Below are 14,917 nucleotides of genomic sequence, written 5' to 3'. Positions count from 1 at the left end.
GGATGTTGCTTATAACCAGGATGTTATTAGGCTAATAATCTAATGAGAACTAATCAGTCTGAAGAATTGATAATGTAACAGGACTTCAACATAGCTGATATTTCCGAATTTCTAAAATGAACATCTCCTGTGGACATGTGTCAGGGCTGAGCATTTTCAGAGAAGAAATGAAGGGTGGGTTGTTCTGCAACACAAAGCCTAGTTGTAACCCATTTTCACAGAAAGTTTATAAACAACAGTGCACAATGGATGCAGAATGGAAACAGCTTTGCATGGAAATGCTTCATGTTTCTTTAAAATTTTGGTCAATGATCTGCACATCAATTGCGTGAGATGTAAAAGAAAGCGCTTCCCACCTCTGAGGAGAACAAGTACTGTTCTTCTACTGTAACTGTTTTTCTAAAGAGAATATGTGAGACCACAGGTATAAGAAAGAGGAGGAAAAGATCATTTCAAAAATAAATTTGCAGATTTCACAGAAAAAGAAGATAGAAAACTTTTCTGTTCATTAACTACATGCAGGTTCCAGATGATGTAAGAGGCAGAATGAATTAAATCTCCTGTATTCAAGGCAGAAAATTTTGTTAAATAGAGATACGTCTGGGCTGATCACTCTGACTTACCTTTTCAGGCAGGAAACACAGTGAAGACTTCATTTATCTCATCCTAGGCTAGTTTGAATTAACTGTGTCTTAAGTACTGTTTCTTTCTAGCCACTACAAAGGCAGCACAGAATTACTGCCTCCCTTGAGGGCACGTTTATACAGCACCTGTATGCAGTTAAGACAAACTGCACACCACGGTCTGATGCCGTCTTCAGAGTTAAATGTTAAATGTTGAAAGTAATTCATTTTTTTCATTTCCAAAAACAAATCATGTTCTTTTAATTTTAAAATATGCTATTTGCAACCCTCTACAAATTATCTGATCTACTGTGTTCAAGAGCTGAAAGATGTTTTTACATTTTCTATTCAAGAACTACTGAATAAAATATGAAATTGGTCTTGGCCCAGCAGTGAGATCCAGTCCTTCCTTGTTAGTAATCCCAATTACCACAAAGAACAGAAAACAAAATTTTATTATCTCCGATGATATTTTTTGCAGATAAAACATTTTTTTTCCCAGTATAGCTCAGAGGAAAGAATCATGGCAGTATGGTTCTACCTATTTTTAAGGAAATAATGATAAAGAAATGATGAATAAAGGGTTTTTAAAAGAGGAATTGTAGAGCAAAAAACCACTAAGAAAAATTGTCAAGCTCTCAAGTATAAACTGGAGGGAGAAAAATTTAAATATCTCATTGAAATAATGGAAGATAGTGGGAGAAATATCTAAGGAACTTAACTGTTATTAAAAATGAAGGTAAAATTGTAACACTATAGGGAATAGGATAGACTCAAAAATAAACAGCTCCCTAAAGGAAAGGCAGTCAGAATTTTACACGCCGTGGAAAGGTGGAAATTAAAAATAAATTCCCAGAGTTTGGAATGAAATTCCTATCCGTAAAGCGAATAAAGTGACTCACACATAATTCTCCAGCTGATCGTGGCTGTTTGTAGGCATAGTAACATTGTGGCTGCAGAACACAGGCTCGTAAGTTTAAAGAACATTTGGGTGTTTCTATATGCTTCTCTTAGTTATAAAAAGCTGAAGTTACAACTGAAGAGGGCAAGGAACTGGTTTCATTTGCCTTTTCTTCGACCACAATGCCACAATGCCACCTCAGGAGTTCCCTTTACCCTACTATGTCCTCAGTCAACCTAGCTGTTTGTTGGGCCATTCCTGAACCAGGTTGTTTTTGAATTTGACACCGAAATAACCCTTTTTCCTTTTGATTTACAGCATCACCAAAGGCTTTATAAAGCCTAAATTTCTAAGATCCTCGCACAGTGCCTGTGATCATACTTCAGCCTGTTGCATATTTTTGATGGGAAGAACACTTCCCTATTTCCAATCCAGAAGTATTTCCCTTGTGTAAATGAGGAAATGAAGTGCACAGATTTGATTGACCCTGGGTCATCAGGTGAATCTGTGAAATAACAGAGAAATGAGTGATGGTCTTGGTCATCTTAGTATCATGATTTACTTACTGGACTCTGAAGAGTGTACTGTAATATGTTTATATAAACACATATGTAAGTCAGATATAAACAACTCTGTATTGAATGCTTACATGTCTCTAGCAACAGGAGTATTTTGGCAATTTTTTTTATCTCTTGAATTGCTTCTCTTTATTTTCAGATGTTTACAAAATCAGATAGCTGCTACTCTTGTGTCTCCATTGAAATATCTTGTCCCTAATAACAACTCCCCTAGTGCATCCTGATTACCAGTGTGCTAAGCGTGAAGAGGATGTTTCCCCTGAGGTTTTCTGAGTGATGGGAAGTTATTCATTTATATGTGTTTGTAGCCAAGGTATATAGTGTTGTATTAGTTCTCCTAGATATCAGCCTTTGCCTCCGGAAATTTTGAGTCAGGCCACATGTATTTGGTTCTTAAATCCCTAATACGTTCAGATGAAATAAACTTTCTGTAAATAAGTTCCAAATACCTTCATACAGCAGAGCAACTGCCTGGAGCCACCAAAATATGTATATACATATTAGGTACAAGAATGCATTTAAGCTCCTTTTATTCTAGATAATTATTTTTTTCATACAGCACTGCTGAGGAGAGAAAAGGATTCAGAAGGACAATACACTTTTCTGCGTTAATAACATGGATATTATCAAAGTTATGTGCAAACAGAATTCCACAAACCCTCGAATCCAATATGTATCAGTATTGAATAGGTTAGCAATGGATCTAAATTAAAGATCCAAAATATGCTTTTCTCTCCTCAAAATCATGACAATTCTGCAGGTCATATCTTCAGAAAACAGAGTTATGGTTGGGTTGTAATCACCTAGTTTTAACACAGAAAAAAAAGTAGTGGACAACTTATCTTAATTTCTTAATCCTTTGTAAGTCCATACTCATAAGTTTAGACCACTTAACACGAATGCAGGATAGAAAACTTCCCTGGCTCATAGTTGCAGAATTTATATTCCACTGTAGACTGGACCTTTGATAAACTGAAGATGTAAGCAAAGGACACATCACAGAATCAGAGAATCACAGAGGTTGGAAGGGCCCTGAAGAGAACAAGTCTAACTCCTCTGCTAAAGCAGGCACCCTACAATAGGTTGCACAGGTAGGCATCCAGCTGGGTCTTGAGTATCTCCATAGAAGGAGGTTCTGCATCCTCTCTGGGCAGCCTGCTCCAGTGCTCCGTCACACTTAGCGTAAAGACATTTTTCCATGTGTTAGTACAGAACTTTCTCTGTTCAAGTTTTATGCTATTATTCCTTGTCCTATCGCTACACACCACCAAGAGCCTGGCCTCATCCATTTGTCTTCCACCTCCCTTTAGATATTTATAAACATTTATCAGATCCAATGTTCATAGGTATCTAAAGGGAGGTGGGAGTCACACCAGTGAGTGACTTTGTTAGTAACCTCCACTATGTAATTGCGCCTGAACAGATTAAATCATAGCCACATCTTCTGCATCTGTAACAATGGTAGACAATCTTCAGACTCAACACAGATAAAATGATTGCTATATTGTTGCAAATGTGCAACTGAAAGACCCAAACAGTATGCAACTGTGTTTGCTAATCAGGTGTCTAAAAATCATTAAATGTGCATGCAAGCTCTACATGATTTAAGAAGTTGTACAGCCTTTCACAGAGGGGACATGAGATATTTTTCCTATGTTTGCAGGCATGAATGTCACAGCCATTGAAAATTTTGTCTGTGTGATATATAATATTTCCTTCATGAACTGCACTTGGCATGTGGACAGGAATGCTTCAGGAGATGTTCAGTATTTCTTGTATTGGAAGACCTCAAGGTGAGTAGGTCTTCTTGCCTTGGAAAATTTGAATTTTCATCTGATGTGCAACATTATCAATATTAAACTGAAGAAATTTGTCATATAAAGGAATGAAGATTTCGTCAGATGCCAGAATTACATCACAGATAATTGTGGAAGACACACAGGATGCAGATTCCAAAATGTGACAATAAAAGAGAATAGGAAAGCTTATTTCCTGGTGAATGAGTCTAGAAATGGACAAAATATTTTGCCCTACAGAGCGACAATTTATCTGTATGAAATTGGTAAGGACTATTATTATTTTTTATTTCATTTTATTTTCAGCATTGTGCTAAAAGAATGAGGAATTCAATACTTCAATCCTAGGGGAAAAAAAAAAAAAGGATAAGTTTTTGAAATGCTGTTCCTCAGACTTCTTATTCTTTTTTCCCAACCTTTGTGACTGAAAAGTCAAAATTATAAGAAAAAAAAATGGAATGCAGAGTCGACCTGAAATTATAGATTGGAGAATTTTGAACACTGGCATCACATATATGTTCTATGAAAGAACAAAGTCATCTTTTGGGATTAAGTAGCTATGGATGCCTGAGTGGAAACATCTAGATGTTGGGTTTGTATCTTTATCTCATGATTCTGAATTCTGTTGAAACACAGAAAAAAAACATCCTTAAAATACCAAATGTCTTAAAACAGTGAGCAAAAACTATAACAAAACAAAACAAATGCACAGATTATATTTCAGAATTCAGTAAAATATAGCAATGAGTTTGTTCTGGTTTTTTTTAGTTTAATCTACAGTAATGTCTGATACTCCAGAATCCTCAACTGAAATACTAAATCAGGAAGTCTTACTTCTGAATATGGGGTGAATCTGGTAATTCTCATCAAGATGCAGTTTTTTAATAACACAGAGCAAAGAAACTAGATTTTTAATCTGCCGTATTCCTATAATGATTGCATTTCTAATTAAATTATTTCAGAGAAGCTCACCCCTCCATTAAATGTCACTGTGAACTGTACAGGAGTTTCTCACAGTTGTGAAATTCAATGGCAACGACCTCATACAAGTCATGTGGACAGAGACATTTGTTTCAAATATGAAATTATCATAGAAAAGAAGGTAAGGAGAGTGAATTATAACTCCTAACATTATTTCATACACCTGTGTTTCAACCTGCACTATCATACAACAAGTGCCCTGTTCTCTCTTTTCTCTTCTTCAGTTACCTCTCTGTTTTTCTATGTAGAACCCTTGCATGTGAGCTGAGAACAGCTGCCACTCACACATAAATGCAGCCATTCGCAGGAATACTTTCAGTCCAACGTATGGCTGATCATTAAAGGAACTGGTCGAGGATTCTCCGTACCAGGGGTGAACAGTTATTCCAGCACAAACATAGAACATAACTTTCCCCCTCACCACTGTCAACTCTTCCAAAAGATACATTAGTTCAGCCTTCTTCAGTTTGCTACATATGGAAGTTGACTGACCAAATAACAGTGAAAGTATTTCTGTTTCAGAATAAAGTTGGGCAGTAGCATGGTTTGGGTTGTAAATTCATTGTATAACTGGAATTCTTGGATTGCTGTGAATGCTCAAAATTGCCAGAAGATTGAATTTCAATGTAGCTAGCTGGTTTAAGGGCCGGAAATATATGAAGTTAAACTCATTTGCAGCGCACCAGAGTAAGTGAGTGATTCAAAGAAAAGTAGATGGCTTACACAGATAACGCAGACAGTGTCAATTAGCGCACTCATAGCACTGTCTGTGCAAAGTACTTCCTAGTTTTTTTGTTGTTGTTGTTTGTTTCTTTGTTCTGTGTTTCTAGTTTTGCTGTTAACTGGAACTGTGTGTTTCTTTCGGATGCAGTTTTTGTATAAACAAACATCTCTGCCAGATTGCACTAACCATTTGATTGACCTTGAAGTTTGTATCTCATCCAATTCCGAGGCTTAGCTAAAGTAAGTCTGCACCTTATATACTGTCAGGATTGTGAACAGCACTGCAGATGTCGCGAACGTTTCTTTGTGGTAGCAATACACATCAATTCTTTGTATTGTTGCCTTTTTAAAATGTGCTTGGTTTTGTCTTTGTTTTCCTTAAGTTCGTTGTCCTTTCTTTTTAATTTCAACTGGAAATATTCAGCTATGTTTTTGAATAAAATGAAATATTCTATCATATCACTGAAACAGAATATCCAGGTTTTCCAGATCTTAACGTGAAATGATTACTATTTTGCATTTCATTAACTGCAACTATTTTGAAGATTTGGATGAATAAGGTCAGTAGTGTATTATCCATCAAGAACACTGCTTGAAGTATTTGTGGAAGTAGTCATGAGTTCTTTGGTCCAACAGCAAATAAGTAAATAAATAAATAACTAAGGGAGACATAACGTAGCTGAATTAAATGACTATGAATGCAAAAGTTACACAGTTTTAAGGGGAAAAAAATTTGTAACAGTTTGCTAGTATTTTTCAAGGCTTTTTTTAGTACAAGTAAGACATACATCTTTCACACATAGGGCATGTGAAAAAAGCTTCTTTTGTTATTGCTTTTCAGTTCTTTGATTCTCAGTTCTGCACTCCCATTTAAAGAGTTCATTATTTCAGAGCACAGGTGATGAGGAAAAATGTTTCTGTGGAAGAACAGCTTAATTTCACAGTGTATAAAGAAAAGCATTTAAAATATGAAATGTACTCTTTAAAAAAAAAAAAAAATCAACCATTTATAAGGTAGGACATCTTATTAAATAGTAACAAAAGGAACAACCATAAAAATTGAAGTTCTTTGTTGTTGCTAGGTTGATCCTGAGGAAAGAATCAAAAACACATCTAAAACGGTAAGTCTGTTACGACATTAATCTAAAGTTTATGTTGGGTTGAAAAGCCAACAGTAAAAGAACATCCTGCAATCAAATCACTTCTGCTTCAGGATACTAGTGTATAATATAGTATGTATGCTTATTATTAGCAAATTTCCTCAGTACAGTTTTATATTTTTGTTCATAAGACATGGCACAAACAATACTTGCATACATGGAAGTTACATCTATGCAAGTCACGCATACTCCATTTTACAGCTCATTGTACTTCCTAGCAAATTCATGCATATGTAGAAATATTATCATAATTTCACATTATGATTGAAGGCACAAAATTCAGATAACTGTGAAGAATTTTACTTCATAAATGGTCTCAGGATGGGGGGTTGGGATGAAGGAATCAGAAAAATACCACCTGAAAGATTAAGTCACTATAAAGGAGGAAGAAAAATATCATTCATCTGTCCACAGAGTTATGTAAAAAAATTTATTCTGTGATTATTTACATCATTAAATGAAGCAGATACCTGTGTTTACATCTGTACATCTAGTGAAAGCAAAGCTCTCAGTCTAGTTGTTTTATATTTAGGAAAGAATCATCACAGGAAATTCCTATATATTTGACAGCTTCAATGCAAATGAAAGGTACAGCGTCAAAATCAGAGCTACTAACAATGACTGCTTAGTGAGCGAAAACTGGGGGGAGTGGAGTACACCAGTAGAGTTTGGTAAGAATGAAAATCATTTTCTTGACATAATTTTCTCTTAATTATTATTTGTCTGCTTCGCTTATTACTTCCCAGGTGGAAACACTTTTAAATTTGCACATCCCTTCAATTTGCTAAGATGAAAAGGAGCAAAGAACTGGCATATCTCTCAATATGAGGGAGGCTTCCAATCGTTCTGCTGTGACAGTCAATACTTCTTGCAAGAAGATAGCAGATAATGCACATCTTTTTCAAGTCTCTGCTGCCATCTGTTTTCCTTCTGTTTTCACAGACCTATCATTTCACCTGTTCTCTGTCACTTTAGATTTTGAAATAATATGTAGACTCTGTTCCTCACAAAATGTTTGGTAAAGCGTCAAGTTGCTGAAGACATACTGTCTGCCATCCCATTCCTTCTCATACTACAAGGCAATGAGAAGCCAGGCCAAGGAAGAAGTAATGGCACGATGTTGTGAAATGCCATCATGCATCAGAGAAGATGCTTTACATAGTGCAATAGGTGCATTCTTTCCTATTTTGTGATACTACACACTTTGATGATTATTGTCTTTCAGGAAGAGAACAACTGACATCTATTTCATCATACACATTACTTCTGATATCAGCAATAGCAGCAAGTCTTGTACTTTTCTTCTGCATCATGTAAGTCTTATTTCTTGTGCAAAACTTGTATTCTGGATTCTAATGTATAATAACTCTTCTTTTTTTCCCAGCAGAAATGTTCTGATATCTCTTAAGTAGAGAAGACAGGGGGAAAGGTGATACTGAATTATAGCAAGTATCATGACCTCCTGACCATAGAGTATCAAGTGAGCTCTGTATTTCTGATTCCCAATGTTTTTTTATCTACTTGATCAATACAGCACAACTCCTTCCAACAGAGATATGAGGTCTTAGATCAATTCCTCTTTAGTTTCTGCCTTGGTTTAAGGATATTTCTGTTTCAGAGGATAAAGAAAAGCAACTTCCTGTAATTCTTTAACTACTCATAAAATAAACTGCAAAAATTCAAATTCTGAACAATGAACTGATGCCACTGGTTTTGACTCACAATTTTTAGATACCTTTTCATTATTTTTGTCTCAGAGAAAGAAAATAAGGCCTCACTGTTACAATAATAGAATAACATTATTGTAAGTTTGTATATTGAGTCTTTTCTTCTCCACCTTTTTTTGACCCTGTAGAACCATTTATTTAAAAACAGTACCTGCTATTGTACTACAGCCAAAAGACCTATTCCACGATATCTCTCCAGTGAATTTCCAGGTATGTTTTTTTTCCATTTCTCTGAATTTTTTTGTAAAGAAGGATCCACTGCAGTCTCAACCATATGAACTAAGTGTCAGATAAAAGTATATAAGCACAAAATATATTTCTTTCTTTTTCTTCTGTTGGGGTATCAAAAGATGAGCTCCGTATACAAGTAATTCTCCTGGTTCTCCTTTTCCATTCAAAGATATTTGGTATTGGCTAAATAAACCATTTCACCCAGCTCTCCATAGCCTAAGCTTCTCAGCACAATAATAATGTAGATCCAGACGGCTGGCAGCTACGCAGAGAGAGACACAGAGAAATTTACTTCTGGTTAAAAATACTTCTCACATAGCAGATGTTGAGACCACATTAGTATTTGGCAATGCTGGTGAAGGAGGAGAATTTTCCAGGATATGACAAGCAAAAAAGTATAGCAGAACGCTGAGAGGTTTTGATCTGTGCAGAGTGCTTGAGAGACTTATGAGAACAAGGAAAATATCACAAGTAAAAATGAGAGAACTGCCAGTCTGGAAAGCATTGTGCAAAATGCTTTGTTGCAACAATTCAAACAGTATTTCAGCTGGCAATGAGCAGGTCTGGAAGCAAGAATACGCCTACAAGGACATACTGGAAGCTTCTATAAATCCTACTTTCATTTCCTTAGTCACATGAACTTTCCTTTGTTAGATCCAGAGTCGCTTTTGTTAAGCTTCTTTGGTTTTTTCTGGGGATCTCATCATGAAGGGAAGATATATACTCATCTACTCCAGTCCTCTCATTGCCAGAATCCCATATCTTCTATATAATACATAAATAATAACAATTTGAGTAATGAAGATTCAAAATTATAAACTAGTGATCAATCACATGCATAAAATTTTAATGAAATATTTTTTTCTTTTAATAGACAGAGAATCAATTCATAAAGCATGAAACTGAAGAAATAATAACAATTATTGAAGAAGCATAATGGCATGAAAAGAAGAGAATTTTCTTTTTTCATGCAAATATATATGCACTTGTTGGCATTAATTTACAGGTTTTTAATATTATCCCTCTTGTAAGCAGATGTAACAGCATTGCCTGATCAGGCCAGTCTTCTATAATCTATCATTAAAAAAACTTTGTGTTATTTGCTTGGAAATAATATATAATTTCTGTAAGTATTTTGAGTTATATACTCCAACTAGTGGAATACTCTAACTAGTAAGGAGATGTCAAACAGAATCATTAATATGGATTTTAATCATACATTGCACTTCAATAGATGAATCGTTTAGACTGGGAAAACCACGAGTTAGATGTCATGTATTACCATGGATTGCCCAGTGCCATGCCTACGTTCCATCTCTTATCTCCCCCATGCTTGTATACCTCATTGCCATATCCTGTGTCTCCCTTCCTGAAGACTTTGGCAGTCATCCAAGCTTACACTGCAATGGTACCTTGATAATAGCACACAAAGGTAAATGTAAATCCAAAAAGCTACAGATACTTGCTCAATGATCTGTTATTAGTAATGGAAATAGCATATTACTGAGCTACAGGGTTACAAGAGCTGAGCTACTTACATTTCTGTTATAAGTGATCTATTTTTTCTCATGTCAGCTTTACCTGAAGTCTCCCTCAAGAATAAATACTGAAGAACTCCTATGCCTACTAAGCAATTCTGTTCAATCCTGTTCCTGACTGGCTTTTCCAATGCCTTATTTGAAATTTCTAAAACAACTACTTCTGAAATGAATTTGATATGAAGAAGAAAAAAAAAAAACAAAACCAAGCATGCAAACAAACAAAAACACAACCATAAAATGAATCCTGGCACACTGGAATGTATTGTATGTCTCAAATATGACTCAGATATGAATGTCTCAAATGACTTGCGTGTTCAAATTGCATCCTTGTAAAACAGGAGAGGTGCTGATGAGAGAAAGAAAAAAATATGCCAGATTCTAAAAAATGCTCAATATGGATACATTTAACTGAAGAAGCATGAGTTTCTTTTCATTGAACTGAAGCTTCCAATGAGAATTTCACTTCTGCCCAGAGCATAACCCTAGCTGGAGAGAAAAGAAACGTGCCTGGAGTCATGCCGTAATGTAAACCAAGTCCATCCGACAGGCACCAAGGCATCTTCTGCAGCATAGGAAATCCCCAGTGTCAGAAGGAAGCAATCAGGGCCACAGGTCACAGAGATCTGAGTCCATGAGTTATGAGAGGATGGCTCTGGCATAAAAGAATTTGTGTAGGGCAAAGGTAGCAGATGCCAAGAACTGTTAGAGAGGTTACTTGAGACTCAAAGGGAGGAACTGTAGTCTGTGTCATGACATCCAAACCACAGGAAGAGGACAAAGGATATATGGAAGATAAATCTAGGCTGCTGGCAGGCAAGCTAAGCAATACGCTCATGACATCTCACATATATATTATGCTATTTGCCATCCCCTTTTTTCTTAGGATCTTAAAGTCTACCACATTGCGGTCCTTGCAGTCAGGATTGCCAATGACTGTCATATCCTTGACCAACTCTTCTCTGATGAGTTACAAATCCAACTGAGTACCTTCTGCATTTGGTCTGTCCAGCATCTGTGGATATGATTCCTGATGATCTAATTCTCCGTACCCTGCCATGTTGCCCTTCCAGCAGATTTCAGGATGGTTAAAGTCATTTCAGGCAGCTGAAATCCCATCTTAATAGACAAAATTCAGTGATAGTGATAGCGATAAACATCTGCTAGCCCACATGATCAAGATGTTTCCTTTGAAGCCAGATTTTTTTGATTCCATGTTTATAAATAAGTTTTTATGGACAATTTCTTTTGGATAACTTTAGAAATAGAAGTCGAAAAGGAGCCTAGTCTTTAAATTATAATGTATTAACAGTAAGAACTTCTGCATCGCAAATGTCCAGCTAAAACCAAAACTTACCATGGAAGTCAAAACACATAAGGTCTACTGGATCCTTTCTGTTCTGTTTCACAATCATGACCATTAGTGAACTATTTACACTCTCTTGGCTTTCACTATGGAAGCTGTTGAGGCTGCAAAGCCCCTTCAGAAACCTGAAATTCACTTCTAATGTCCTGATGAGAACAGAAGTCCTATTCATGAGATAGAGGAGGTAGGAGTAGTTGGGATTACAGCTTTCTCTTTCCTGTTCTTGGGCAAAGACCCAAAGTAATGATCACTGGAAAAGGGTAGTCAGGATATGTAACCTTCCAACTATCTGATTCAGATGTTCACACAGACAGAAGTCTTGTATTCTGGTCCCCTCTTGCTATTCCTTTGTTCTGTGGAAAACATCATTTTCTGAAAAAAAGGAAGTAGTGCAAGTACCAAGAAGAATGTTGCAATCTATACAAGAACCATATATTGCCATGAAAAATGTTTAGACAGCTCTTGTGAGCACTCCTATTGCTGTTGGATGAATAAAATATTCTTCAAGCTTTAGGATTTTCTAGGAAAGTTGTGTTAATTCTGATCTGGCAGTGGCAGGATCATCATGGAACTCAAAAAACTGAGAAGCTGAATACACTCTCACTACCTCTGTAATTCTGAAAAGAGCCTATTTTTCACCTGCTGGGTTACAGTAAGGCCACTCCACACAGGTTTCTTGGACTTCAAGGCTTTGATAATATCATCAACATGCAACAGTTTTGCTTAGTGATTTTTTTTTTTTAATTTGTTTATATTTTTAAAAATCTCAGGAAGGATTTGCCCTAAATACAGACAAGCAAAGAAATCCCCTGGGTAACAGAGTTCCTTTGTGGTGGTAACAGTACTGTCCTTGTGGGTTGTTTGGCTTGTTCTCCTACAATACATTCTAGTTAAAAAAAAAAAAAAAAAAAAAGAGTGTTCGCACCCCAAAACCTCAAAACCCCTACTTCCTCAATGTGTTGCTTAGATGCATAATCTCAGAAAGTATCAGAGAGTGCTGCTCTTCTACTATTTGCTATAAGCCTGGGAGCTCTTCAGAGTGGGAACATAAGGCTCAAGTAACCATGTAGTGGAGTTGCACTGGAGAGAAGGAACCCAGCGCTGCATGGATCAGTTTCCCTTTGTTAACTCATTCTAACACATTAATTGGGAGGACTCTAAATCTGGAAGTTGACAGCACTTCCCAGAACCAAATTTAGGCACACAGAAAATGCAATTGTCCAGCATCCCACCGCATCTGCACCAGCGTGATGAGCAGCTGAGTCACATACAGGCACTGCATAGCCATCCAGCCACAGCCATATATGGGCTTGTGCTCCGACTGCTTCTCCCAGGAAATGTCTGTAGGCGTGTGTAAATACAGCCCCCTCAGAGCATCAGCTGACCTTAAACGCCATCCTTAAAGTGGTGCAGGATCAACAAATGCAACTTTGGTGGAATTGATTCCAGCCTTCTTCCTTTCCACCTATCTCTGGGCTCACCTCAGCACCTTTCGTTCTCTTCTGCAGTGTGAGGTGCCAGAGTGGGAGCAGAGCTCCTGCTTTGGAGAAATCTGCTGCAGGAATGGGGTGGGAGACTGCTTAACAATCTGGGAACTATGCTACTGGAAGAGGGAGACAAAGGATCTCTCTCAAGAAGAAAGGAGAGAGAGAGGCAGATGCACAGAAACTGTCTTCCTTCAATTTTCTAAACTCCATTAGATTCTCTCTGGCATTTGCTATGGCTCTAATTTTATCGCTTTCCATTCTCCTTAAAATATCACCCTAGGGCCACCAGCCCCTGCCACAGCGAGACTGCATAGTGGCCAAGCTCCAGCTCACTACAGCCCTGCCCAACCCTGACATGGCCCCTGCTCAGCTGGGCCCACCACTGTGAGTGCCCCCACATCCCCAGCTGCCTGCTCCTGGTAGTGCTCTTGGATGGGACCTGGTCTTGAGGGCCTGTCCTCAAGCACCAGGGGCAGCATGCTTGGCCCATGGAAGGATATGCTTTTTATTGAGTCACGCTTTGTACAACTAATAACTATTTACAGACAGAGATAAATATCTCTGAGAGGAAATGTTTTTACATATTTATTGGATTCCGAAGTATTTCCGGATTCTATACAACAAAAAAGAAAATTTAACAGCTAACTACTTGTTCATATTGCGTGAAATGTGGGTTTTAAAATTGCTAAGACTCTTGATTTTGTAACAATCAGAAGGGAAGTGATGAGCATCACATCTTGCAACACTTCCGATAATATGAGTGTTCCCTAAAATGTAGAAGACAAGGAGGCAGCCCTATTTGTAGCTGTATAACCACTGCAATTGCGAGTCTTTCCATTTTCTCTGAGCCTCAAGACTATGATGCAAAGATAAATGAGACAAAGAAGTTTTCAAATACAAGGTATGTCTATCTTTGTCTTTCTGTTTTGTTTATGGGAGCATTTGGTAATGTTCTGAGATAGATACAGGAAGCCATGGGCTGGAGGGCCGATGATCCAGGCATAATCTCAGAAGCTGGCAGAGAAATACATGGAGCTGAGTTGAATAAAGATTTTTGCAAGCAAGATATCTACTGCCTGCCAAGAAAGTTCCTTGGCCACATTTTTTTTATTTTCTTTCTGGTTTTGGCATTGAATTTGTAATAAACTTAGTTGCTGCTCCTAGATCTACTTTTATGCATGTATACTAAAAAATACACTTGGAAGTACACTAGCTGAGCTAACACCCTCACCAAATTTAACATACTGATCACTGAGTATCTAGAGCGAATCGATTTTGCTGTGACAAATTCTGATATTTTCTATTTGCAGCTGTTTACCCACATGCTTGAGGTCTACTCATCCTGATAGATAATCTTTAGACCTTAAGATGGCAGTCATCAGCGAATGTATGTAGAATTTCTAGAGCGGTTCCCAAATCAACAGCTTTAAAAATCATCACACAAATTATTTCGCTGCAGTGAAAAACAACTTTGTTGATCTTGTTACTATCCATTTTAAAGATTCCCTGGCTGCTTGAAACATCCATATAATCTTTTCTTGCACAAGAACTGAGATGGGCAGACAGTTTGGAAGCAGGTAAAATGAGCAGATATGACCAGACCAATTCAGAGGGCAGCGGTTTGCTCTGATATCTGTCATATTGGACAATTCTTGCTGCTTTCTGTCTCCAAGGAAGAAAAGATGCTTGCTTGTCTTGGACTCATCTTCATGACACAGTGGATGCTTCTGGTTGCCCAGATGTATGATGATTGGCAGTGCACAAACTGTGAGTAGAACACTTCCTGCAGATATCCTCTTAGGTGAA

The 14,917-nt window shown here is 37.2% G+C and overlaps 2 protein-coding genes across 8 annotated transcripts in view; both read left to right on the top strand.

Annotated features, from left to right (window-relative positions):
* The window catches only part of LOC122156195 (granulocyte-macrophage colony-stimulating factor receptor subunit alpha-like), a 15,489-nt gene extending 800 nt beyond the window's left edge, over window positions 1–14,689 (top strand). Inside the window, exons 2-10 of one of the 4 annotated variants that reach the window (XM_042810769.1) lie at window positions 3,766–3,895; window positions 3,986–4,164; window positions 4,861–5,000; window positions 6,685–6,723; window positions 7,295–7,433; window positions 7,988–8,075; window positions 8,618–8,699; window positions 9,595–14,498; window positions 14,613–14,689. In XM_042810769.1, the coding sequence (XP_042666703.1) occupies window positions 3,768–3,895; window positions 3,986–4,164; window positions 4,861–5,000; window positions 6,685–6,723; window positions 7,295–7,433; window positions 7,988–8,075; window positions 8,618–8,699; window positions 9,595–9,657 (858 nt within the window). In that variant the 5' untranslated portion in view covers window positions 3,766–3,767 and the 3' untranslated portion in view covers window positions 9,658–14,498; window positions 14,613–14,689. Of the gene's footprint in view, window positions 1–3,057; window positions 3,194–3,765; window positions 3,896–3,985; window positions 4,165–4,860; window positions 5,001–6,684; window positions 6,724–7,294; window positions 7,434–7,987; window positions 8,076–8,617; window positions 14,499–14,612 lie in introns of those variants that run through there. The other 3 variants (XM_042810770.1, XM_042810768.1, XM_042810767.1) reach the window with 3 other exon arrangements.
* Window positions 13,925–14,917, top strand: part of LOC122156192 (granulocyte-macrophage colony-stimulating factor receptor subunit alpha-like) — a 38,393-nt gene continuing 37,400 nt past the window's right edge. For 2 of the 4 annotated variants that reach the window (XM_042810764.1, XM_042810762.1), the window contains exons 1-2: window positions 14,598–14,688; window positions 14,785–14,878. In XM_042810764.1, the coding sequence (XP_042666698.1) occupies window positions 14,794–14,878 (85 nt within the window). In that variant the 5' untranslated portion in view covers window positions 14,598–14,688; window positions 14,785–14,793. Of the gene's footprint in view, window positions 14,013–14,491; window positions 14,689–14,784; window positions 14,879–14,917 lie in introns of those variants that run through there. The other 2 variants (XM_042810763.1, XM_042810765.1) reach the window with 2 other exon arrangements.

This window comes from Centrocercus urophasianus, unplaced genomic scaffold (assembly GCF_019232065.1).
Source record: "Centrocercus urophasianus isolate 14NV4802_14NV808 unplaced genomic scaffold, USGS_Curo_1.0 seq_12, whole genome shotgun sequence".
Taxonomy (NCBI): Eukaryota; Metazoa; Chordata; class Aves; order Galliformes; family Phasianidae; genus Centrocercus; species Centrocercus urophasianus.
This window is presented reverse-complemented; position numbering and strand designations above follow the sequence as displayed.